Genomic DNA, 26006 nt, shown 5'->3' with positions numbered 1-26006 from the left:
TCTGTCAAATTTTTGAACCTACTAATTGACAGCCTGGTGTTAAATTCCCTGTACTTAACCTACGTACGTAACGCTCACATACATACATAGTCCACGCACACATACATACATAAAGTCCACGCACACATACACACAGTTCACGCACACATAGGCCCTCATAACCTTCAAAGAATTATTGTTTTTTTGATGTACAATGTAGAATTTTTTCAAATCCATTATTTTGAAAGTATTTATCTTTATGGTGTACGTATTGTATTATTTTCAAAACAATGGATTTGGAAAAATTCTACATTGCACATGGAAATGCAAATAAACAAAAACTTTTCAATTTAATAATTTTACTTTATTTATGAACACACATAATATTATACACCAAAAGCGTCTTTTCGCAAAGTTTTCAACAACACTAAAAAAGCATTTGCACTTTGAGAAAACTCAGATCACTTGTGAACATAACAGAAAGTTTCTTCGCGATTCACGAAGGAACGAACAAAACTCCGATGAACCAGAACAGCAGGAGGTACGAAGGAATGAACTTGAATTTGACTCGACTCTTCAATACTTTAATAGGGCCACAGAACTCATAAACGATGGCTAAGAAAACAAGAATGCATTCAACCTAACAAAAACAACACCGGCCATTTTGGAGGAAAAACAAAGTTGCCATATGTTAAATAGTAATTTCTACTACTCTATTATGTAAATTATAACAAAAAATGTCACCGTTCAGTTTTAAATTAAAACAAATTAATTTCATTTTAAAAAAAGTTTTCACATTGTAATTAACAATATTCTGAAATATATTTTAATTAAGAAAAAAATGAAAATATGAAGGAAACAGGAGCAGCGACATCTAGAGCGTTTTAGGGTAGTTAAAAAGTATTGCTTCCTCATTGTTATAGCATTGCTGCAAAATCTGAAAAGCTTTTAAATATTTTAAGATGTGTTTCTGGAGTCTGGTGGGGTGCTCACCCAGCGTCATTAAGACTTTTATACAATGCTATTATAAGAAGTGTACTTGACTATGGCAGTTTCTATCTAGAGCCTTGTAATTTAGTTGGTTTAAGTAAATTGGATGCGATTCAATCTAAAGCGCTAAGGATTATAGCTGGTGCTATGAAATCGAGTCCAATCAATGCCTTGCAAGCTGAATGTGTTGAGCCCCCATTGAAATTACGCCGCCAATATTTATGTGACAAGTATCTTTTCCGTGTACTTCAATTTGCTGACCATCCTATATATAGCAAACTCAACAGACTTAATGATTTAATTGATACTTCCTCTTATTGGTCACGCAAATCTCCTCCTTGTGTGATTATTAGTTTTCGTAAATTTATATCAATCCAAGCCCCAGTCCACAGAACCTCCTTTCTTCCGATATTTTCTGTAAATTTTGAATCCCTTATTCTTACTCCGACAATTCATTTCAACCTAGACATACATAAGGATGACTACAATGCTAACATTAAGTTCAATCAGATCGTAGACGAACACTGGGGCGATTGGCATCATATCTATTGCGATGCATCTAAGCACTCTCCAACGGGTCATGTTGGCGTTGGCGCATACCATAAACAATATCATATTGTCCAGAAAATAAAACTCCCTCCAGAATCATCAGTCTTTACTGGAGAATGTTTTGGACTGTTTAAGGCTTTAGAGTATGCTCTCCTTATGAAATTAAACAAAACTGTAATATTTTGTGACTCTAAAAGTGCTTTGCAGGCATTACATAAATTTCCATTTAAGAACAATACTAATTATCCTATTATTACAGAATGCAGGAAATTACTTCACAAATGTAGTCTTAACAGTCATTTAATTAATTTTGCGTGGATTCCTAGTCATACCAATATTCCAGGAAATGATAAAGCTGATAAGCTGGCCAATGAAGCGGTTGAGTGTGGAGATATACATCCGTACACAAATTATTGCCATGACTTAACGGCAGCCCTTCCCAAAGCTTATCTCAAATCTGCCTGGGATGAGAATTGGGAGTTCACTAGCCAATCTAAGGGGAAACATTACAAGCTCATTCAACCATCCATCCTTTGTAAACCATGGTTTGTTAAAATGAATCTTTCCAAAACAGTTACTACCATTTTAACTAGAATGCGACTTGGTCACGTGTGCACTCCAGCACACTTGGCTAAAATTCATGTACTTGATAATGATTCGTGCACTTGTGGTTCTGGCGTCGGAGACTTAAATCACATATTTTTTTACTGTTGCCTATATGATCGTTCCTCTTTTATTAGTTCTCTTTTAGCCATTAAAATTCCTTTTCCTACATCCATCACTTGCCTATTATATACCAATAACATTGATGTTTATAATATCCTAGCCGAATTTATTACCCATAATAATATAAAATTGTAAATAGTAATGTATATTGTACTTATGTAAATATTATTTTATTTTTATTATTTTGTACTTATATCACACCTAAATTGATCCTATGAAAACCATCCTTTGTTCCGTTTCCTTCCGTAATTGATTCGTTTCCCTACCTTTTAACTTTAACCCAATCCCACCCTGTCTAAACGCAATGTCCGCAAAACTTATGGCAAAACTGAACGCAAAAATCAAGAACCCTGTCGTGGCTAAACGCAATCCGCGAGAGCCATAAAGAAGAAAAAAAAAAAAGTATTGGAATTTATCGACTGAAGTCGCTGTTTGGAAGCAAGTTTGATCGTAGTATGGAAGTTTCCGCACCCTGGTCAAATGTGTCCATGTCAACAATTGTCAAAACGAGTAAAAAAAACATCGCCTTTCTTTCTTACAAAATTGTTTAATTCCTAGGAAGGAATTATCTTTCATTTGCAAAAATAAGTGGTCTATTTATTATTATTGATGAATCGCACTTATCACTTTAGTCTAATTTAATATCAGGCTTATATCAGCCTACCACAATGTCATCGTTTCTGGAGAGGCAAAAAAGTCTTTTCAATCACTTGAAAGATGCTGAAGAGCAGTACAGTTTTTCTAAAACAAACAAAGCACCTGCTACTCAAAACTTCAACGTTGTAGACAAAAAAGCTGTACGAAAACGGAAAAATGAAATGAAGCAGTTCAGAGGCAAAGAGAGTATATTCAAAAAACCACAAGAAAATTTAAGGGATTGTTTGAGAGCAAGAAAGATTCCAGATTATATGAAAAATCCACAGAAATGGGTTTATTATTCATTATCAGATGTTACCCCTGAACAAATGTCGGACGCTACTAATATGGTTACAGCTCAAACTTTCATTCGTGAATTAGAAGAACAAGAAGCGTCAAAAATAAATGGGAAACAAGTTGAAGATGATTTTGTTTTCAAAAAACCTACTTTCTACATGTCTTCAGTGATAAAGAAGGTACTTAAGAAGCCAAAGGAAGAGGATGAGAAGGTTGTCTTTAAGAGTAACAAAGTTGTCATGCCAGAGTATGTTGTTGGAGTATCTCAGAAAAAGGAAAAGAAACAAAAGGCTACAAAAACACCCCAAGATCATGCTGATAATGTTAGAAAGGTGGAACTAAAACTGCAGCACCTGTTTGAAGATGAAGAAGACTAATTTTATATTTATTTATTACTTGTAATTAAGTTTATACTTCAATAATATTTAGGAACTAAGTTTAGTTATTAAACTTACTTTGTACTACATAGCCTTATGTATTATTTCATTTGTTGACATTATTACCTGATAGAAATGTCTGCCTAATAGAAAGTAAACTACAGTATAAAAGTAATATACTTTGGTAAGTAGGTATAACACTACCTAAGATACCAACTTAGGTTTTGCTGCTATGAAAAGGTGGCGATAATGTCTCAATGGGATGTTTTTAACTAATTAACATTAAAGAAATATTTTTATAGTAGGTACGGTCCGTCTCTAATGCTCCTCAATAAAATTTACCTTTATTCTAAAAACAAATTTTTTTTTTAATGAATTGTGTTACATTATCACACACAACTAATGGATATTCTCTTATTGCATGGATGATGAATAAGAATACAATTGCATTTAAATAAATTTATTTAATGCCTTATACATATTAATTAGCACTGTGATATAATAGATGACTCAGACTTGATTTCCAAATTGTCAGATTGACTCTCTGACTTACTTTCAGCTGCGAAAGCACTAAGATCCCTCATCATAGAATATGCATCTTCACCGTCTGCATAATATTTAGGTTCAATTTCAAGGATTTTGAAACCAAGTGAGTTTGTGTAAAGGTTGAGAGCTGCTCTGTTGCTTTTCCTTACATGCAGCGATACATATTTGGCCTAGAACAAAGTATAATAATTACACATTTTATGCATTAAACATTATATTCAAACAATTGAAGAAAATATATTTACCTGAAAGCACTCTACCATGGCTAGTGAAGCTTGATTCATTAATTTTTGAGCAAGGCCAAGTCTGCGGTGCGACCGTTTAACAGCCAGAGATGTTATGTGACCATGACGATTATCTTCTCCATCTTCCTCCATTTTAGCCAAAACATAGCCTGGAATAAATATTACGAATTTATATATTTATAGACCTTCCTTAGATTTCTCTATCTTGGGTTTCAAAATCAATTAATCAGTGCAAAGTCTAAATCACATTAATTTGTTTTATATCAGACTTCCTATTCAGTAAATAAAAAATATTTGAGGGAAGCCTATATCTTCACTTCTGAACATAGGCTTCCCTCAGAGATCCACTCCATCCATCCACTGGGATGTCCTATTGCTAAAATGATAATGATAAGTAAGAAGTTATTATTACCAACAATGTGTCCTTTCTCATCCTCAGCTACATAGCTAAGCTGTGGCCAAGACAAGCCGTGGTAGAAGTAATATTTCATCTGATAGTTCTCGGGCAAACACAGCAAGTTGCAGTGTTGCATGTTCATGAGGTCGCTGGGGCGTGCACAACGGATGTTCATTTTGATCTAATAACAATAACAATAAAATTATTGTAAATGTCATCGGTTATAATGATGATGAAACTTTATCAAATATTACTAATGTATTTTACCTCTTTGTTAGTCTTAGTCTTTTCTAATTTTCCTTAACTTATTCGGTTGTCTAGTTTCTGAAGCTGGTGGGGTGTCTGACATACCACCCAGCAACTCCCTCACAAATCTGAACTTAGATAGACAACACTTCCATACAACATACCAACCTAGAACAAAGAACATAGACATTTACATACTTATTGTACATACAGTCCATGATTTAATGATGAGTGACTGTGATCCAAGACTATAACTCAATCTTATGAATATAATTATGACAAATTGGGCTACTTACAAAAGAACACAAAGACAAAAACTAAAAATATGCTACATAGGAAGGTTAGAATAGCTAATATCACTTCCTTCATATCTCACCAAGCTTAAGTTACTTGTTATCATGAACACGAGATTATTGCACTCACGTTACCAGTCAAATAAAATAGCGATAACTCTAATTTAATAATCAGTCAAAACTAAGCGTATTAATTAAAACATGTATTGTGTGTTGGTAGTGTTTATCATGCAAAAGCAACACGCCATTTTGGACCTATCGTGGCCGTCCTACAAATTGTAATCAAGACTTTTTTCATTAAGTATAATATGGTCACTGACATGAAAGTGGATATATTTGTGAAAATTATATCTTTAAATCTACAAAATAATGTATAAAAATATTAATTACTTTTTCAAAATCTTGATATTTTTTGAAAATTCGGGAATTATAACCTAAAAGATGAAACTGACATTGACAGTTAATTTTTTTTTCAAGACCTAAAGAAACCAACGAAATGATCACTGAGCTTATAGCAATAATTAAGTACATCGTATAATAATCGTTTCGGTCGTATCGTATTTTTTCAATGCGAAGAACAACAATGGTTTCAAGTTTCAAGCGATTAATTTAGGGTTAATTAATTAATGTAGCCACTTGTTTAGGGCCTCTGGCATCCATCGAGGTCGTTAAATCCTCTATGATCGAGGCAATTTTTGTCTAAAACTTTTTCAGTAAGGATTGGTTCACACTGCACACAAACAAGAGTTGCAGTGGTGGGAACGAGAGGTGGGAATGGTCCCGTTGCACACAAACAACTAAACAACAGCCCCATAACAAGTTTAGTGCCACTTGTAGAACGAACAATTGTTTCCTTACACAGTCTTTGGAAAAAAAACAGCGTTGTTAAAAAAAATACGAACTGTCAATTGCTGTCAATGTCAAAAATGGAGTTTGTTTTTGTGTGTGATTTTGTTGTGACGACAAAAACGAGGGAATTTAATTAAGATTACTGGGGAATTCAATTTAAGAAAGCTGTTAATGGTCCAGCATCTGCAATTTTTTTCCCTCTAACATAATTTATGAAACCTAGTAATTACTACAAAGCACTATGCGGTTTAAAGATCTACTGACACAATCGATGTAAGTGTCGATGTAATATTTCACAAATTGAGACTATTGTAAGTTACATAATATTTTTTATGATTTTTAGGAGACACCGCAGTCCAACTTTTAGTAAAAATGAAGTCAAAACTTTATTGGACCTTATAGATAAATATAAAACAGTATTGTTAAATAAATCAAGTAATACCACTGCCTGCCATGCAAAAGAACTGACCTGGGCTAAAATAACGAAAATATTCAATTCTAAAGGATTTGAACATAAAAGAAGTATGAGTTGTTTAAGAATGAAATGGGATAATCTTAAAAGATTCGCTAAAAAAGCATCTGAAAACTTACTTGAAGTTGGTGATAGTGATTTTGATAGCCAAATAGTGACTATGCTAACTGAAGTGGAACATAATAAAAATGTGACACCACTAACAAAGGACTCTGAGGATGACGGTAAGTTAATTAAAAAAATCATAAAGAAATATCTTTCATATACAGGTGTGTAAATCTTCTGTCTGTGTCAGTACAGCACATTACTTTATTTTTATTACAACCATCTGTGTGCTTAGTGTAAGTTTTGATTGCATTGAACATTGTGGCTAGTGAGTGTGTCAAAAATATCTCAGAAGTGTAGTAAAAGTATCCACTTAGAACGCTGTATGTATTATGTTATACTTTTCATGACATTTTTTAATGCAGTTCCAACAATGATGTTTAGTGTAAAACACACTAAGCATACAGTTCATCAGTTTCCTGACTGTGAATGTCAAACTTTAGTACTATTCCATTAAGGCCAGATTCATCAACCAAACTTTAATATGAGAATAACTTTGGTATAACTGGCACATGGACAGTTTCAGTATGGGAAATATGTCAAAATGACAAGTTTATAATGATTGTGTTTCAGAAGAATTAGAGGAAACAAAAGAAGACTTGGAGGAAAGAAAAGCAGACTTGGAGAAATATTGTGTTATCAAACAAGATGAGGATTCTCAGATGTGTGAGTAGGTTTTAAAAAAAGTTTGTAATTTGTACAGGTTTATAAAATATTGTCATTAAATGTTAATGATATTATCAGACTTGCTTCAATAGTAAGTTTATATTATTATTTTCAGTTTCAGGAGGTGAAAATGATAAAAAGAGGTAATTTTTTTCATTTTCTAAATAATAATGTTTAAGTTTGCCTTAATATTTTACTCGATGTCTTTATGTTTAGTGCCAAATTTGCTACTCGGTCCATGAACTTTACGGCACATGAATGCAGCCTACTTCTCAAATGTATAAGAGCCGAAAAAAGGAACATATTTTCAAAGGAAACTAACAGTGCTGCTCTATGCTTAAAAAATGATGCTTGGATTCGGGTAAGCATTTATACCATCTCTAGAAATAATAACAAGGCCTGTTCAAAATATTTGCAATGGATAAAATATCTTCCAAGGCATTTGACTCACCAGCATTACTTTCAGGTTACAAAGAACTTTAATAGACAAAGCCCAACTAAAAGATCAGTGAATATGCTCCGAACAAAGTTTAGCAACATGAAGAGATCATGTTCTAAAAACATTGATATTTCCGCTGATAAAAATAAATTTGTGATACCAAAATTGATCAAAGATGACATACAGGTAATTCAATGAGTTAACTGTTAAATTTTTGTAATTTAAGCTTGTAACTCCGCAATGGACGTAGATTCTACGTTCAACTAAATACAAAGAAGTACCAACGCTCACCAATACCAATAGATGGCGCTGACAGTGACTTGACAATCGCGGTATGAGAGTATTTTTACGTTACCTTAGGACCTCCGCCGTACATCATTTTTTATCTGCTTAGGTCGTCAGCGATGCAACTACTGTTTCCACGTCAGCTGAGACAGTTAAATTCCGGTCGCCGAGCACGTAGAATTTCGTTCATTGACTCCAAGCTACCCATCCTTATCGCTCGCACGTAATTATATCGCTGTTGCGAATTTGCGACGGGCGGGCGCAGTGAGTGTGCGAGCGCGACAGCATTATAAAATTACGCTCGAGCGATAAGGATAGGTAGCTTAGGGCCATTGGACGAAATTCTACGTGCTCGGCGACCGGACTTTACTTGAACTCAAAGTAGGTTACTCTATAGCACTGAACACCATCTATTCAAACACCGTCCTTTGTTAGCTAGGAATGTGAATACAGCTCAGTCTACACCATACTGTCTTTGCAATTCTACAATGTTCTATACCAAAATAGATTTACATAGGCCATAAATCTGATTAAAAATTTATCAAATTAATGTATTTAAATAAAAATTAGACTAATAAGCCTTTATTATTTTTTGTTAAATATTTATTTATTAATTTCAGAAAATAAAAATAGAACCAACTTTTAAAGAAGATAAAGATGAAATCCAACAAAATGATGACAGTGAACAAGACGACGATATTTCTAGCAACCATGGTCAAAATTACGAAAACAGTGACATAAAAAGTACAAACAAAGCCGTAAACACCAAAGAATCCCCTGATCCGCTTAGTATAATCGTCAAAGAATCAGAAATAGGTAATAATTCCTTGAAACATGATTCTTTATGAACTAACCACCGGGTTCTATACCCGGTCGAGTTAATGAGGGCTATCGTTTTAGCGCTCACCAGTTAGCGCCACTGTAGAGTAAGGTCCTGTCACATGCTAGTAGCGAAGACAGTGGCACCAACTGGTGAGCGCTAAAGTGGTAGGAGGATCGCATTTGCACTCATCAAGATGGCGCTACTGTAGAGTAAGGTCCTGTCAATCGCCAGGGGTGCCAACTGTTAAGTATAAAAACGATAGCCCTCATTGCGCACATGGCGGGCGGTACGTCACATCGACGCTCTGTGGGCTGAGTGTGAGTTTAAATCAAACGCTCTCACTACTGAGCGCGTTTAAAAAATGCATGAAAATTGTAGTTTTTGAACGTTTCCCGCTAGGGGCGCTGTACAATCCGTCATACATTTAATGTCATTTTTTGACGCGCTCGCTAGTGAGCGCGTTTGATGAAAACTCACACTAGGCCCTCTGGTACGAACGGCCAACACGGGGAGGGGTGAGGATAAGTGGAAGGGAGAGTCGCATTCCAGCGAGGTGCGTTAGTTAGCTCGGGTTGTAAATATTTACTTTATTTTAATTATTGTTGACCAATTCAGATTATTATTGTTTTATAATACCATACCAATAATGCAACAAATACTTCTTACAACTGTATAATGATTTGATTTTGATACTGGGTTACACACAATAAAAATGCTTTTGGTCACATCAAAAATATTATTCCTGAATGTTATAATTATTGATCTCTTACTTTGCAGGATTAATGAATATTGATACAATTAGCAATTCGAATAACAATGAAATAACCAAACTAAAATTGGAGATACTGAAATACCAATTGGAAAATGCAAAGGTTAGTATTTTTATAGTAGTAGAGGGTAGATAAAATATGTAAAGTTACATAAATGCTGAAGTGACGATTCTCTTGCAAACCCCATCACCAATAGAGAATAATGTCCGAATTACCTTTTTATTAAATGCATCTTCTTGAAAATATAAGGCCATCACTTTCTATCAGTTGAGATGCAGGCCAAGAGACTTCTTCGTTGTGAAATCCCAAATCCATATTTCATTTTTAACAAAGACCCCATACACATTTCAGTTAGAAAAGAAGAGGATAGAAGATGCTATCCTTGCGGAGGCAGCTATAGCGGAGGCGAGAGCGACAGAGACAGAGCTACTTCTGCGAGCTGCGCGTTTAAAAGCGGTCGCGGCGGCTTCAGAGCTCCCTGAGGGACACCCCGCGCTACAATATACGTCAGAAGAAACGCGTGCTAAGCGGTACATCGATAGCAGCTGCTGCCCTCAGACTTGAGACTTTATTACTAAGGTACTAATGAATATTATCGTTTAAAATGGCCTGGTGATATTGCCAATTTGTTTTCAGTTACTTAATTATTACATTATAATAAAACTGAAAAGACTGTTATAGTTTAAGCACAAATCATACACTCAACATCAAATAAACCGCACCTTCCGCGACGCGAACTTTAAAGATTTTCTTCTGACACAATCATGGTGCCCCAACAATATTGGTGTTATTTGAAATCCCAATAAATATCCTTACAGAAAAACACATTTAATTTCTAAATAAATGATTAACATATACCATAAATGTGACTTGAAAACAGACCTCACTTTGGGCTCACCTCTGGGATCAATTAGACCAATTTTTATGGTTATAAAACCAAATAAAGATCTCACGTGTCCTCTTTAACAGATGGATAGCGATTAATCTCAACTTAACAGTTTTATAGTCATAAAAAATGGCTATAGCGTAACTACCTATTTTTTGAAGAAGTGACTGGATCCTTGTAAAGACACATTTTTGGGGTAAAAACCTTTACTTTAATGAAATTAAGTTTAGAACTAGGCTTTCAAATGGTACCAACGTTGGTGGGAAGTGGGGATGCATACGTTTGATAAGTGCTTGTCGCGGGAGGTGCGATTTATTTGATGCCGAGTGTAGATATGCATTTGTTTAAATCACAAAGTACTTTTCATTCTGTTAGAGTCCTTAACTCTATGTTAGTGATAATATAATTCTTAGGTCATAAGTTAATAAACACTTGCAGTGAAGTGATTTAAATGAAAAAAATACTTGGGTTTCGTTATAAAATAAAACAAAAGACATTAGATACGAAAATTTTGTATATTTTACTTGATTGCGTTTTACAAGATGATTAAATTACAATTCAATAAAAATTATTATTTTAATATGCATTTGTACAATTTCTCTATACCTAACTAAACTACAACGTCTATGAAATATATTACACATCACTAATATACAACATGTTTTTACATTGATATCATATCCTACATTTATCTACTTACGCCATGTATAAGTACAAAATGTAGGTACGTACATACATACAATAACGCTAGTAAGTAGTAGATAAACGTTAAGTAAAGACAAGCCACAAGTAAGTATAAAAGATGAGCTTTAAAATAATTTAGTACAATAATTGAGCATATAGCTAACGGTTGAGTCAGTCAAGTAAATTGTTTCAATAAATATTGCGTTAGTTTAGTCCTTACGAGCCACGGTGTTGCGTTTTGTGAGCGTCGAATTGAATTAAAATCTGAAAATTAATTCAATTCCAAAAGTAAAAATCAGTTTTGCATAGGTGCACCTTGTGACTGTCACTGTAGGTAATAGGTGTCATTCCAATAAGTCGTGTCGTGGTGTGTCTTCTTTACTTCTTTATACGCAAACCGCAACACTATGGCACGTAAACAGACTTAGGAATCATTTCGTCAGGAATTTGAAGTATAAACCATTATTACGGTTCTGTTTCAAGGAACGTTTTCTGTATACTAATAGTTAGAACATTTATTGTAACTTCGATGTTTATTGTCCAGAGCCACAAACTATACTTGTCTATTCACATCACGTTTAATACAGCTCTGTATTATGTGCCTAATTTCAAGTACAGTTCGTGACTTGAAAATACAAGTCTTGTTAAACTGAGCATTTCTTCACAAACATTCAGATATCAGTAAATTGTCAAGCGCCATAACGTTAAATGCTCACAGCATAGTTAAAAACAGTTTAACCGGCTCATTAAGTACTAAGTACTAGGTTGGAAGCGATGCGACGCGTCGCCATGTGGTTCCCACCGGAATAATAACTCGTTATCTTCCGAAACAACTATTGCCCACGACAAAATAATGTCGCACATTATAACTCACATACACATGCTACAAAAGTTACAATATTGTTGCAAAATTGTATAAAACTGGACGGACAACTCAACTCACTACAGCTAAATGAGCATCCAGCAATTAAAAACTCGTTTCTCTAGTCCGGTGCAAATATCGTTCCGTCAATAAAATAAAATGTTCTAATGGCAGCCTTGATTTACCATAATATATATTTATGCTAAAATCTAAATAGAAACTCGGTTATTCGTCATCGTGTTGGCAGTCTACGTTGTCGTATTGTACGTCCTATCTTGAAAATTTCTTTGGTAATATAGCGCTAATCGCGTTCAAGCGAAAAGGCTCATGTGCTGCCGAAAGCAGCTCAATAATTTACTCTTAGCTCACATTCGTCCGCGGGCCCGGTCTCGGGTCCGCCACGTCTGTCATCGGCCACCCTACGCTGATCGTCGCGCCATCTAGCCGGTGGTCATCCTAGTTTACGTTAATTTATATTCTCCGCTGACGTGACCAGCCTCTTGTCACTTCAGCGTCGTCCTTATAATACATCGATAAACTATCGTATAAATAGCGACAATCAATAAATCCGTCCACACCTCGCCGTACTCTCTTCTCCGTTGCGTCTAGACGGTGACGGTCCACGTCGTCTGTAAAGGCGCCTGCGCACAAAACGACTTTCTCTCGATTTGAAAATATTCCAGATAAACGCCGAATATCTGGACTGGGTTACCCTGTACTTGTTATAAGACATCAAGGGGTTCTTCCAGACCGGACCCGATCTGGAAGTGAATCGGTGCGATTTGGGAATGTAAAGCGTCTGTGGGACGCGGGAGTCGGTTTTATATTTGGAGAGCGGCAAGCGAGGGTGTGCCGGAGTTGTTGTGGGGCGTTAGAGGGGTGAGGGGTGTGGTGGGGGCCGAGGGGGCGACGGCTGTGGCCGGTGTTAGGGGGGTATCGGGGTGCGGGGGCGGGTCAGCGGCTCGCACGAGTACTCTACGGAGATCCTGAGCTCGGGCCGCGAGCGTTCGCGCGGCTTCGGCCATTTCCGCCACGGCGCTGGCGCAAGGGAATTGTTGGGCGGCTGCTTTTGTTTTGGCGACGGTTGCGGCGAGCGCGTCTGATAGGGCGTCGGAACAGCGTAACGCTCGGGACTTTAGACTTGCGTGTTGGGCGCTCCTGGGGAAAGAAAAATGCTGTCTCAGAAAACGTCATCATTACCTAACAAGACGCAATTTCATATCAGAAGGGCTGTCTTATCTTAATTTCAATAAATTAAAGAAACAAAATTTGTACATACCTATGTACTGTGTCCCCAACGTGCACTATCCGATGCGCGCTCAGGACCACAAACTTCCCGTGTGCAAGGAACACATCGGGCGGCTGGCCCATCTCAATAGTCCGCAAGAACGCCTCAACCGCGGTGGCGAGATGCGCGCCGTATGTAGCTGTCTGCGCCGCGTAGAACGCTGCTAGCTGTCTGTCGTCGGGTGGAAGACGGGTCGCGGCCGCTACTGCGCTCACCTGTGGACAAGCAAAGACAAAATAAGGATAAAAACTGATGCTAGCTTGTGAAGAAAGATACAAGAAGAAGAAGAAGACAGAAGAAGAATTGAAACTGATGCCAACGTCTATGTGAAACCTTGAAGCGTTGGTGGAAACTGAAATGTTTTTACTTAAGAGAGAATAATAACCAACTGCTTAAGACGTCAGAAGACCTTGTAAATATTGTAGATCTTTTTAGTTGACGATGAAAAACCGCCAGCAAAATAACAGCAATAGTGTGAAAAGGAGATTCACCTTACAAATATTGGATATCTAGCTAAGTTTCATCTAAACGATACATAGTCAGCTATCCTCGTACAGCAGATCAAGTCAGGCTGTTTTCTGGGCACTATAGCTCATAGGCAACAAAAGTCTAATCGATGATTCGAGACCAACAACTATATCTGTGCCAGCACTGCCAGAATGGTGAGTATACAACAACAGCAGATGACTGAATTAAAAAAATTCAAAACTTAAAAAAAGAAAATATGTAGTTTCAAGCTTACCTCGCCTGCATGGTCAGCGTCTCTAACCAAAGCGTCGAAGGAGGCCCGTAGCTTATCAGGCAAGGCGGCGCGAATCTCCGCATTCCGCCGTCCCACAGCCGAGCGCGATTCCAGCCGCACATAGTCGTATTCCTCGGTCCACTCGTGTTCCGGCACTGGGACTGTTGCTGATCGTCTGGAAATTGAAAAGAGAATTATAGCTTCGAGATGGAACGTAGATGCGCAACTCTTGGGACTATTAGCGAGGAAGTTCCAATGCCCGTACGTACAGTAAAGAAAACCCAAGCAGTGGCAAACGCATGTAATGGAGTCCCAGAAAAGTTAAAGCAAGTAATGTAAAACTGATGGAAGAAAGAGATGGCTCTCCTCTGTAGCTATAAGGTGCAATAAATGTGTTTCCTAGAAGATCTAGGTTAAGACAAAATTTAGGCGTTTAGTCGCATAATACCCGCTCGCATAATACGTGCTTATAAGAATTAGTCCATTCGCGAATTAGTCCTTTCAAGACTCGGATGTAGGGTGCCATTTTGCGAATTAGGCACTATACGAAGGTCATTTTAGGACTCATAGATAACTTCTCTCTTTCAATACTTCAGTTGTCAGACTCACAACTATCATCATCATCATCAACAGCCCTTTACAGTCCACTGCTGGACTATGAGCCTTTTGCCATAATTCCCACGCTTGGCAGGCGGGTTGGAGATAGCAGTTTAAAAGGTTGATGTTTTCCAGAAAACGCTGCTGCCCGTTCTCTGTTTGAAGTGTAGTCCCTAAGTCGCCTCTTACGACACCCGCGGGAAGAGTAGGTGTTGGTGATAAATGTATTCTACTCTGCCGCCACCACACGGCTAACCACACAACTATTGGTGTCACAACTATTGACATATTTCTATACAAAATTCTATGCTCACCTAAATAGTAACGACGCATTTCCATTGATAAACGAGGCTGCTCTCCTCACGTCCTCTGTTAAGGACCGCGCACACGCCACCAGCTGGTCGAGCGCGTCTTGCGTCCCGTCCGTGGGCTCTCGGTCCCGCTCGAGGCGCTCGGGCGCCCAGTCGCCGGCGTCTAGCGCGCTCGTCGCTTCGTGCGTTATGCGCTCGGCGTCTTTCAGCGCTTTCACTAGGGGTCTTAACTTTACTGCGATACCTGGAATTAATATAGCTTGTGTTATTGCGGAATGAAAGAAGAGATGACTTTGCTTACAAAATTTCAAAACATATTGTGGGTACTTCGTGCGTGTGTGTAGTTAAGTGTTGTGTAGGGCAGGGAAACCAAGTGATCAACACAAGATTCTAGTTCCAACTCATTTATTCATAATACCTAACTAAAACATTACAGTTCGGTGTCACGTGTCCGTGCGTGTGTCAATTTGGACATTGAACTTTACAATGCAATTTATTACAAATGTTATTGACACGGTAACCACATTACTCTCCCCCTTTGAAAATTAATTGGCACAATTAAAAATAGAAAAACAATTTAGACAATGAAAATACAAATTAAATAAAGAATAAACGAACACGATAAAAATATCGACAAAAAGTATACAATTTAACATTTCATAAAATATAGGTTAAGTAAATTGTTAAAAAATCTTACAATTATTTACATAAACAAATGGTTACAACATACAAGGTTGATATTTAATTTGGTAATTAAATAAAATGGTTATGAGTTTTCACGCACATTTACAATTTTACAATTTTCACTACACCGTTTCACTGTAACGTTTTTAAATCACTCACTTCACAGTCAGGGTATAAACGCGGGGTTCACTTGGGCTTGCCCCTGCGAGGGCAACGATATCACCGCCGGTGTCGCCGTAGCCGGCGCCGCCGGTGTCATCGGGATGCCGTTTGCCACAGCCAACCTTCCAAGTTCTTTGGCCATGGCCCTCCGTCCTCGGGCTATACATTTCTTGAATATGTAATACGCCGCCAAGATGAAGAATATGAGGCAGATGGATCCCATTAGTATTTCGGTCCTTGTTACCTCAAAAACTGTTGAGGCCGACCCTCCACTATTTATGACAGGATAAACATTCCTTGGCCCAACGATTTGTATCCTGATTCATGCTAGGCCAAAAGTAATGTTTTTGAATTAGCTTCCTGGTAGATCTGATTCCTGGGTGTGTGACGTCATGTAATGTACTGAATATTTGTTTACGAAATATTCTCGGTACATACGGTCGCACTTCGCCGGTCGATACTTCACAATATAGTAATTGAATGTCTGTTAAACTAATTTTCTTCCATTTCAATCTGTCATTTTGTAAAAGTTTCATCATTTCGGGATCAGACATTTGTTGCGCTGCGAATTCATTCCAGTCGATCTTATCGGGGAAGTCTATCTGTGATATTCGAGACAGCGCGTCGGCCACTGGGTTCTGCGCTCCCGAGAGGTGTCGTATATCGGACGTAAATTGTGCAATGTAATCCAATTGGCGTAATCGTCTTGGTGATATTTTTTCTTTACATACTGTTTGTTTATTTTTGAACATAAACGACAAAGGTTTATGATCCGTGTATACGATGACTTCGTGTCCCTCACAGTAGCTTTGAAAATGAGATATCGCCATGTAGATCGCTAGTAGCTCCCTGTCGTATGTGCTGTATCCTTGTTGTGTTTGTGATAGAGATTTTGAGAAAAATGCTATCGGTTTCCATTGTTTGTTGACATATTGTTGGAGGACGGCACCGACGCATGTTTGTGACGCGTCTGTCATTAGGGAGAGCGGTGCGTCAGGTGCGGGAGGACTCAGCGCGATAGATTTTTTCAAACTATTCTTGCACTGGATGAAAGCTTCCCTGGTTTCGTCATTCCACTCGATGTTATGGTTGTTATGTTTCGTGCTAGTTCCACACATGTATTTATTTAGCGGGGCCTGGTACGCGGCTGCTCTCGGTATGCTAGTTCTGTAGAAATTTAGCATACCCAGGAAACGTTTCAAATCTCGTATCGTCTTTGGCAATGGATACTCATCAATGGCTTTGACTCTTTCAGGTAGTGGGCTTATACCATCTGTTGTAATTTTGTATCCTAGGAATTCTATTTCTGGCTGGCCGAATACGCATTTTTCCATGTTGATGGTTATCCCGTGGTTGTTCAAACGCTTAAACACTTCATCTATGTGTTCCCGATGACGATCTTGAGATTCTGATGCAATCAGGATATCGTCTACGAAGCAGAAAACATAATCCAGTCCACTCATTATCTCATTCATGAACCTCATGAAGGTTTGCCCTGCATTGCGAAGTCCGAATGGCATACGGGGAAATTCAAATAGTCCAAACGGTGTTATTATTGCCGTTTTTTCTATTTCTTCGACTGGTACCTGGTTGTAAGCTCTTTTGAGATCAATTCTGGTGAATATGTTCTTCTTAGGTAACAGGTAGGTGAAGTCTAACAGCCTTGGAATGGGATACCGATCTGGCTTGGTGATGGCGTTTAATTTTCTATAGTCGCCGCATAGCCGGATACTACCGTCTTTTTTCTTGGTGACGTGTATTGGACTTGCCCATGCGCTTTTGGATGGTCTACAAATTCCAGCTGCGAGCATGTGTTCGATCTCGTTTTTTACCAACTTATACTTGTCGGCTGACAGTTGGCGGCACTTGGATACAACAGGATGTCCTTCCGTGATGATTTGATGGACGACGTTGTGTTTCGGGGTTTCTTTCGCGCAAAATGGCTTCGTGACGTCTGGATATTGTTCTAGGATGTCAGCGTATGGGGTTTGAGCGTTGATGGTTTTTATAGTAGGTATACTAGATGTGGTCACACGTGCGGGTGTTAATAATCCCGTAACCCCGTCAATTAATTTTTTCTGGCGCATATCGACAAGTAGGTAATGTTTATCTAGGAAATCGGCGCCTATAATCGGCTGCTTGACGTCAGCGATGACAAACGTCCATCGATACGGCCGACGTAATCCGAGATCTAGGTCAAGAGTTCGTTCACCATATGTTTTTATTTCGCTCCCGTTTGCAGCGTATAATTTGTATTCATGCGATTGTATTGCTCTTCTTGTTCTCGGGATAACGGATATGTTGGCCCCCGTATCAATCAGAAAACGATACCGACTTTTTCGATCGGTAACGCACAGGCGGCTTGATGGTAGTATAGCGCTGACGTCCGCCTCCGTCAACACTACTGGGAGTTTTCCGACTTCGTCTTCCAGGAGCAGGGTTGTTCGCATTTCTGTGCTTGACCTCTGAATCGGTGGTGGTAATAACACAGCCAGTTAGGACTATTCTGATCTCTTCTTTGTCTGGATCGGGAACGACCACGGAATCTTGAATTAAATCCGCGCCCTTGGCCACGTGTATTAAATCGGCTGTTTCTGAGTTCAGCGACCTCCAAAGACAGTTTGTTGATATGTGACATTAACTCATTTATTGGAAACGCACTTGAAGAGCTTGAGCTTGCTACTTCAGACACTTCATGCAATCTTACGTTTTCCATGATTTTATCGGCAATGGCGGCTAGATTATCCAGTTTCTGATCCTGGCTGACCGTTAAGACCGCCCTGACTGAGCCTGGTAGTCGTTGTAGCCACAAACTATGCAGGGTGGATTCGGCAACATTCGCATTCCGTGCTAATTCTGACATCTTTCTGAGGAGTTGTGATGGTTTCTGGTCTCCCAATTCTATTTCACTGATAAGTTTTTGGAATTGACGCTCGGCAGACTCTTCATAAATAGACAATAATCTTTGTTTCAATACGTTGTACTTCTGCTCGGACGGTGGATTGAGTAACAGGTCGCCGACTTGTTGAATTGTGTCTCGTCCTAATTTTGAGATGACAAGATTAAACTTGCATTCGTCGCCCTGCTTCTGAGGTGCCATGATTGATTCGAACTGTGCGAACCAAAGTCGTGGTATCTCGATCCAAAAATCAGGAATCCTCGCGGTCACACTGATGGATGAAACTTCGGACGCAGTAGTTTGTTGTGCAGATGACGTACTCGGTGCGTTGGGATGCATTCCTTGTGGTTGTTGCTGTTGATACTGGTAAACGCCTTGTGGAGTTGGTATCTCTGGCATCGTTGGCAATTTTCTTGCTTGATGATGCACTGGAGAAAATCACGTCGGTTGAAAATCACGTCGGTTGAAGATCACGTCGGTTGAAGATCACGTCGGTTGAAGATCACGTCGGTTGAAAATCACGTCGGGGTCACCAATGTGGGTACTTCGTGCGTGTGTGTAGTTAAGTGTTGTGTAGGGCAGGGAAACCAAGTGATCAACACAAGATTCTAGTTCCAACTCATTTATTCATAATACCTAACTAAAACATTACAGTTCGGTGTCACGTGTCCGTGCGTGTGTCAATTTGGACATTGAACTTTACAATGCAATTTATTACAAATGTTATTGACACGGTAACCACAATATCCTATCACTACGCCTCTTAGATATATTTTTTTTTTTCAATCTAACTATGCACTTGAAGCGCTCATGACATAGAATCTGTTCTGAATTTTCGGTGAAGCGAAAACACAGATTTAGATTCGACGCGAGACGTGTGTCGAAAGCCACATGCATTAGGCGTAAGATGCGCGCAATAACCTTTTATCGCGCTTTTTGTCGATTTTACGCGATAAATGTCACATTTATTTTACCGTCTACGTAAAATTATAGATAGGGTTTTATCACGGCGAGCCCGGCATGTCACAATTTCGTCTCGTGAAATCGTTGGAAAAAATACTGGAGTAAAAAGCCTTTAAGATAAATAACTTCAAGCCTACCTTTGTCTTGCGCATCATGCGCGTTAGCCAGCGTAGCGTCAGCGAACACGGCCAGGTCGTGTAGCGCAGCGCGGAGTCTTGCACCGGCCACGCGCACGTCTAACACCCGCGCGCGTAACGCCCCCCGCCGCCGCCAGCCCGGCGTCATATAGTATAGTAGCCGGGATACTGGTCACTTCAAGTCTACCAACCTTTGTCTTGCGCATCATGCGCGTTAGCCAGCGTAGCGTCAGCGAACACGGCCAGGTCGTGTAGCGCAGCGCGGAGTCTTGCACCGGCCACGCGCACGTCTAACACCCGCGCGCGTAACGCCCCCCGCCGCCGCCAGCCCGGCGTCACGTAGGATAGTAGCCGGGATACCGCTGCTGACGCTTCCTCCTGGTGAAAATAAAGTGGACTTTAATATTGGTGATGAGGGCAAACCTACTCTTACGTGCAGGAGAGATCTGGTAAAATATCTGTTTTTCGGCAAATAAACTTTTTTTTTTTTTTTTTTTTTTATGTGATAGGAGGCAAACGAGCAGACGGATCACCTGATGGTAAGCAATTGCCGTCGCCCATGTACACCCGCAACATCAGTGAAGTCATAAGTGCGCTGCCAACCTTTTAAATCCCATTCCCCCCCAATTGGGCCTCCGGTATCCTCACTCACTCGGCGAAACACAGCGCAAGCGCTGCTTCACGCCGGTTTTTTGTGAGGCCGTGGTATCACTCCGGTCGAGCCGGCCCATTCATGCCGAAGCGTGGCTCTCCCACGGATAAAAAAAACAAACAAACTACAGCAGCTGGGATATCGCTGCTGACGCTTTCTCCTGGTAAAAGGACATTAAATGTATCAATGCTTTGGGCATACAATCTCAATCTATGCAGGAGATACCCTAAAGGACACTAAAGGATCATAGACGTATTTGCTGATAGAAGATTTCGCCAATATTGGATCTTTTCTCAATAATTGCACGTTCAGCGTACTAGCATTGACAAAAGTGTAGAGTTAAGAGGCAGTTACTTTTAGTCTAATTTTTCAACGTTTCTCATAAGGCATTCAGTTAAGAGTTACGTAAATAAGTATTAATATTCTCATACGTACTTGTAATCGTTCTAAAGCTTCCAACGCCGCGTCACACGGCAGCGGCAACGCCCGCGACCGAGGCACGTCATACGTGCTCGACGCCGACGCGGCAGAATGTACTGAGCTGCCAGAATTCGCCGACGCGCTAGACGTGGCAGAAGTGAGGCTGCCAGTGCCACTGCAAGCCGAGTCGGCACTGGCGGGCCGGGGAGCCCTTGGCGCGTCGTACCAGTCGGCGATCGGACGCGGGCAGTCGTAGTTCCCGATCCGCTGCACCGGCATCGGGGCTCGGGGTACGTCGTAATGTGAACATTCTTCGATCTGGAAAAGAATTAAGAGATTTTTGAAATACTGGGATGTAAAGCAGATATAGATTTTCCAGCCGATTTTGTGCTTTGAGTTTAAAGAGGTTGATAACTGCTCCAGATGAAGACATGCCTTAACTTTAGCCCAGATTGGTAAAATAAGTAGCTTAATAAAAAGTGAAAACTATGAAAAGCTCTTGTTCCCTTGATCTTGTTTTGTGGACTAAGTACGAAACAGGGAAATATTGGAAAATCGAGAGCATTATTTTCGTAAGATAATTTCTTTAAGCTGAACTCAGCTTAGTTGTCATAATAATAAAGTCGAATGTTACTCACTTTGGTAAACGCCGGCGACTGTTGCGCCGGCAACGGCTGGTGCGCAACAGGCGCGGGCGTGCGCGCGCGCCGCCGCTGCATGGCGCTTGCGTCGAACACGCCCGCCACTATCCGCAGCCGGTTGCCCGGGCATATTCCCTGGAAACAAACGGGAATTGTAAGCTTCTACATGGTCACCTTATTCGTTATAAATTATTGTCTATAAGAGCGGGGGATCCTGCTTAAAAAAATCTGGTGTCCCATCCTGGAACAGACTGCACTCAAGTGCCCTTTGGCCACGTTAAGCCCATGTTCATGGACCACTTGACATAGGTTGGAGCTACATTCACAGACCCACTAGTCACTCTCGGATGGGACAAGAGGAGAACATTTACAGAAATTTGATGGAATTGGAGACGGAGAGTGGCCCTAGAAATCGAACACAGGACCTCCGGGTGAATATGGACATAATCAAATGTTTAGGGTAAGTATCAACAAAGTTGCTTCTATAATTATAATCTAATAGCCTTTGAAATGTATATTAATTTCAGATGTGATGTGTCCCTATACGTAATGAATACTCACAAGTTTATCGGTCTATTAATGACGTTTGGAATTAGTGTCAATAGTGTCTACGTGAGATGCGTCATCATCCATGGAGTGCGTGTTATGCCTACACCGAGTACAACTCCCATATCGGCCATTGATGCGTCATGGGACCTATCTATTAAGGTAAAAACAACTCATACGTGTGAATAACCTTCCATTGCCATTTTGACATTATGAGTTCATTTTCGGCTTATTACAATTTAAGGTCACATTCATAAAGTTAAATTAAGTTTTGGCTTGCGGTTTTACTGGATTAATACAAGTTAAAGAGAAACCAAGACTGTGCGGTCAGGATTTCGTTATTAAAACATTTTACTAAAATAATTTTAAATGCTCTGCATGATTAATGCACCCGATAATAATGAATGTAAGTTATAGTTGGACTAGTCAAAATTGAAACTTGCTTGTCTGTTTACAATGGCAAATTCTAACTGGGACGTTCTGAAGGTATTAGAGCGTCGTCTAGTTCTGCACAAAGGGTAGTTACTACGTCTGGGTGCCAGACGCCACTAATTCCAATCTTATCGACCAAAATACCGCCGCACCTTGAAACTATCGTCGCTCGTCAGGCAAACGCCTGAGCGACGGAACAGTCTGTTAAGTGAATTTAGTTTAAATCCAAACAGTTCTTGCGCGTTACGAGAGCTTGAAACTTCTTTTGGTGACTTAGCGCTGAGTGTCTTAGATAGAAGTAGACTACATACAGGAGTACAATCCTGTATGTAGTCTACTTCTATTTAAGGTGTTAAGTTTTTTTTACTTAGGAACTTCTATTAGGAAGGGAAAGAGCTGAAGGTTTTCAGCTGATTTTAAATTATTTTAATTAAAATTCTCTAATTCTTCTAAACTTGTAAATAAACACTGTATGAGTAGGTAGAGTCACTCGTTCGTCAGAACACGTGTGCTCATAGTAAGATTATGTCATGCATCGGGGATGATTGATCGGATTCATATTTCATTCCATAATTCCCTCTACGTATTTACTGTAATGGTCACGTCGTCTCTCAAATGAGGTAATATTAAAGTCTTTTGTAAACCCCGACACCTAATAGGCAGGTCTAATCATTTAAGGTAAATGAATCAGAAGAAAACACGAGTTCGAAGTTAAGACAAAGTTAAGGATTGATTTGCATTCTGTGCAAAGCAGTGGCGTAACTACGAGTATGGTGATGCGAACCGCGCCCAAGCACAGAGCCCCGATTACGGTAATTTTTAACGTCTCCAATCCAGACACGCTTCTCGATTCTGCGATACGATTGGTCGTTCAACAGCGTACGTCAGCTGTTTTGACCAATCGTATCGCAGAATCAGAAGCGCGTCTGGATTGGAAACGTTAAAAGTTACCGTAATCGGGGCTCTGGGCGCAAATCTTGGGGACTGCAAATCCTGTGTAGCCAGAATCTACAGCTTCACCGCCAATAACAACCCAACCATTGCAGACCATATTGGTCTGGGGGGAAAGTTAAACTGTCAAATCCTTAGGTAGGTACTAAAAATAGAAATAAATCTACATAAAAGCTAAAAGAATAAAATTGTTGTACCAAATTGGTATCTGCTCAAGGTGAATGTTTACCTGTCTCCCTCTCAAAGAACAGAGCCACCAGCCCTCGCTGCCGCCCGTGTTTTGCTCGAGGACGGTCAGCAGGTCGCCGCGCCGGAAGGCCAGCTCGTCTGGTGACTCCGCGATATTGTCGTATAGAGCTCGCGCCATGCACTGTAACAAAAGATGGAGTATTATTAGCTTCAGCTCTTTTGGGATTTCTCGTGGAAATTAGCAAGGTTGCCATGTTCTTTCTAGGCTTGATGAAGAAATGGGAGATGATCCGTGGGAAGTTAAGAGACAGACGCACGTCCAGCAGTGGCCTTTATTTATTTTAAGTCAGATGTACTTATTTGAAAATTATGTATAAATAACTTGAAAAAATCGAACTGCCTAATTGAGATGCGACTCTTAACGCTAAAAATTAAAAATAACAGATGTACTTTGTTAGATTGTCTGTAAACCAGGACCATTTGAATTTTGCACATAAGGTGTTTACATTGTAGGTAGGTACCTAGATCTACCATTTTCGAAGCTTCTTAAACTAGTAACTTAAATTTTTTAGCTATACTCGTTGATGTAAGTCAACAAAGCACGTTAGTGTAGCTGAATTCCAACAAACATTATTTTCAAATACCGTTGCACGAGTATCATCATAATACGGCACATGAATAGAGGGATATGAGCAAATGTTTTCGGTCGTGGGGTAAACGCGTGCGTCTTATTATACGTGGCTATTAGCATTCGACACCGTCGCGCCCACATTTGGCGCATATGCGCTCGCGCAGCTGCAATGCATCTCCAGGGTTGGCAGTTGGAAATAAGATCTAGACTTGGGTTTCAGTATCAACTTGTATTTATGGTGCCATTAGGTACCTACTTGTCCCGGAATGTTTCTCGTCAATCAAATCGAATTTTAGGTATGTTTATAAAATGAGTAGGTAAATTGTTGAAAAATCTCTGTAATGCCTTTTGTGTGTATTACCTATAGGCGTGATTATTATGGGACTGGAGGCAAAAGTGTAGACGAGGACTACTGAATGAACTAGTGTAGGTATGAGAGTGCTAAAATTTGAAAATTTGCAACGGAATTTATGTCTCACAACTCTAAGTTTTTCGGAGCAAAAATCTGATGCCTATTCAAAAATTTCTACTCTTTTTATACGTGGTAACCCTATGTACTCGTCCCAAATCAGCCGATAATGGCAGATTGCATTGTGCAAGAGGCGGCTGTACCGTTTGTTGGGGCAGGCCATGTCCGTTTCCGACGCAATCATTTATGCAACCAGACACTGATAATGCTAGCTCAATGGAGGTCTAACAACCGCGTATGCACCTAATGTGCAATTGTGCATTCAATAAATAAGACGCGCATATTTATTACCCTTGATTTGCAATGTGTTGAAATTGATATGGTATTCAAATATGTACAGATGGCCTATTGAGTTATACCTACTGGTATCCTACTTATCCCTAAGTAATTCTTAATTAATCAGGGAAAAAAATACGAACCGTTTTCTTAGCATTTTTCCTGGCGCTGCTTTTACGCGAAATCTTACAATTACACATGATCAACTCCTCAATAAACGTCACTTTAACACACGATGGCATTGAGTTATTTTAACACACGTTTTACGCTTAACTTAATGTTCAACTGAACGCGATTCTAAATTAAAATTAGCAGGCAATTAATTCTCGACATGCGCTCTCCGCGACGTGAATAATGTTACTGAAATTACAGCTTCAATAACCTACACCTACTCAAACAATCAAAACAACTAACTACTTAAATAATATTTATTGGAACTTGCCTGTGTGAGTCACTCTGCGATCATCGTAGTGACGTCATATCAAGAGTGCAACGTCTGAGAGCAGTCGGAGACGTGTTTGGTCGAAAATTATTCTGGGAATCTGGCCGATGCGTTTTTGCTGTTGCATAATGACGTTATGATATCCTTTAGGAATAATCCGTCATATCTTTCTTTAGTAGCATCATATTATTTAAATCTGAATTTCAAATATTCGCTCACAATTTTATTATTTAGGCCCGATTCGACCAAACTTTTATCCGAGAATAACTCCTGGTATAACTGACAGTTTCAGTATGGGAAATATGTCAAAACTGACGATTTATCCTGAGATTAATATTTAATTTACTTACTCTTGTTTGGTCGAATCCACCCTTAATCAATTTATGTACTCTATTTCAAAGTAGTAAACTTCACTACTTACTCGGTGTATGTTTGAGTAAGTACCTCTGAAA

The 26006-nt window shown here is 39.4% G+C and overlaps 4 protein-coding genes across 5 annotated transcripts; 2 read left to right on the top strand and 2 right to left on the bottom strand.

Moving 5' to 3' along the window:
• Positions 1–2912: 2912 nt before the first annotated feature.
• Positions 2913–3554, top strand: LOC135077315 (U5 small nuclear ribonucleoprotein TSSC4). The gene has a single exon (XM_063971845.1). The coding sequence runs from the start codon at positions 2913–2915 to the stop codon at positions 3552–3554; it is 642 nt and encodes a 213-aa protein (XP_063827915.1).
• Positions 3555–3998: 444 nt separating this feature from the next.
• On the bottom strand, positions 3999–5778 carry LOC135077184 (N-alpha-acetyltransferase 10). The gene is made up of 5 exons (XM_063971733.1): positions 5672–5778; positions 5010–5156; positions 4758–4923; positions 4346–4494; positions 3999–4270 (listed from the first exon to the last, which is right to left on the bottom strand). Exons 3-5 carry the CDS (start codon positions 4915–4917, stop codon positions 4040–4042), a joined length of 540 nt encoding a protein of 179 aa, XP_063827803.1. The 5' UTR covers positions 4918–4923; positions 5010–5156; positions 5672–5778; the 3' UTR covers positions 3999–4039.
• Positions 5779–6206: 428 nt separating this feature from the next.
• LOC135077631 (uncharacterized) lies at positions 6207–11156 on the top strand. Of its 2 annotated transcripts, none has more exons than XM_063972187.1 (9): positions 6207–6403; positions 6474–6826; positions 7284–7373; positions 7489–7516; positions 7590–7734; positions 7840–7998; positions 8718–8913; positions 9698–9792; positions 10042–11156. In XM_063972187.1, the coding sequence occupies exons 1-9, from the start codon at positions 6372–6374 to the stop codon at positions 10252–10254; spliced, it is 1311 nt and encodes a 436-aa protein (XP_063828257.1). In that variant the 5' UTR covers positions 6207–6371; the 3' UTR covers positions 10255–11156. The 2 variants fall into 2 exon arrangements, with proteins under 2 accessions (XP_063828257.1, XP_063828256.1); XM_063972186.1 differs by having other exon boundaries at positions 7281–7373.
• A 572-nt stretch (positions 11157–11728) lies between these two features.
• On the bottom strand, positions 11729–25464 carry LOC135077635 (breast cancer anti-estrogen resistance protein 1). Its single transcript, XM_063972191.1, has 9 exons — positions 25256–25464; positions 23777–23917; positions 21616–21753; positions 20993–21295; positions 20097–20283; positions 15064–15304; positions 14153–14327; positions 13402–13625; positions 11729–13280 (listed from the first exon to the last, which is right to left on the bottom strand). Exons 1-9 carry the CDS (start codon positions 25352–25354, stop codon positions 12944–12946), a joined length of 1845 nt encoding a protein of 614 aa, XP_063828261.1. The 5' UTR covers positions 25355–25464; the 3' UTR covers positions 11729–12943.
• Between the last annotated feature and the right edge of the window lie 542 nt (positions 25465–26006).

This window comes from Ostrinia nubilalis, chromosome 13 (assembly GCF_963855985.1).
Source record: "Ostrinia nubilalis chromosome 13, ilOstNubi1.1, whole genome shotgun sequence".
NCBI lineage: Eukaryota > Metazoa > Arthropoda > Insecta > Lepidoptera > Crambidae > Ostrinia > Ostrinia nubilalis.
The sequence above is the reverse complement of the archived record's forward strand: the minus strand, read 5'-3'. Positions and strand labels throughout refer to the sequence as shown.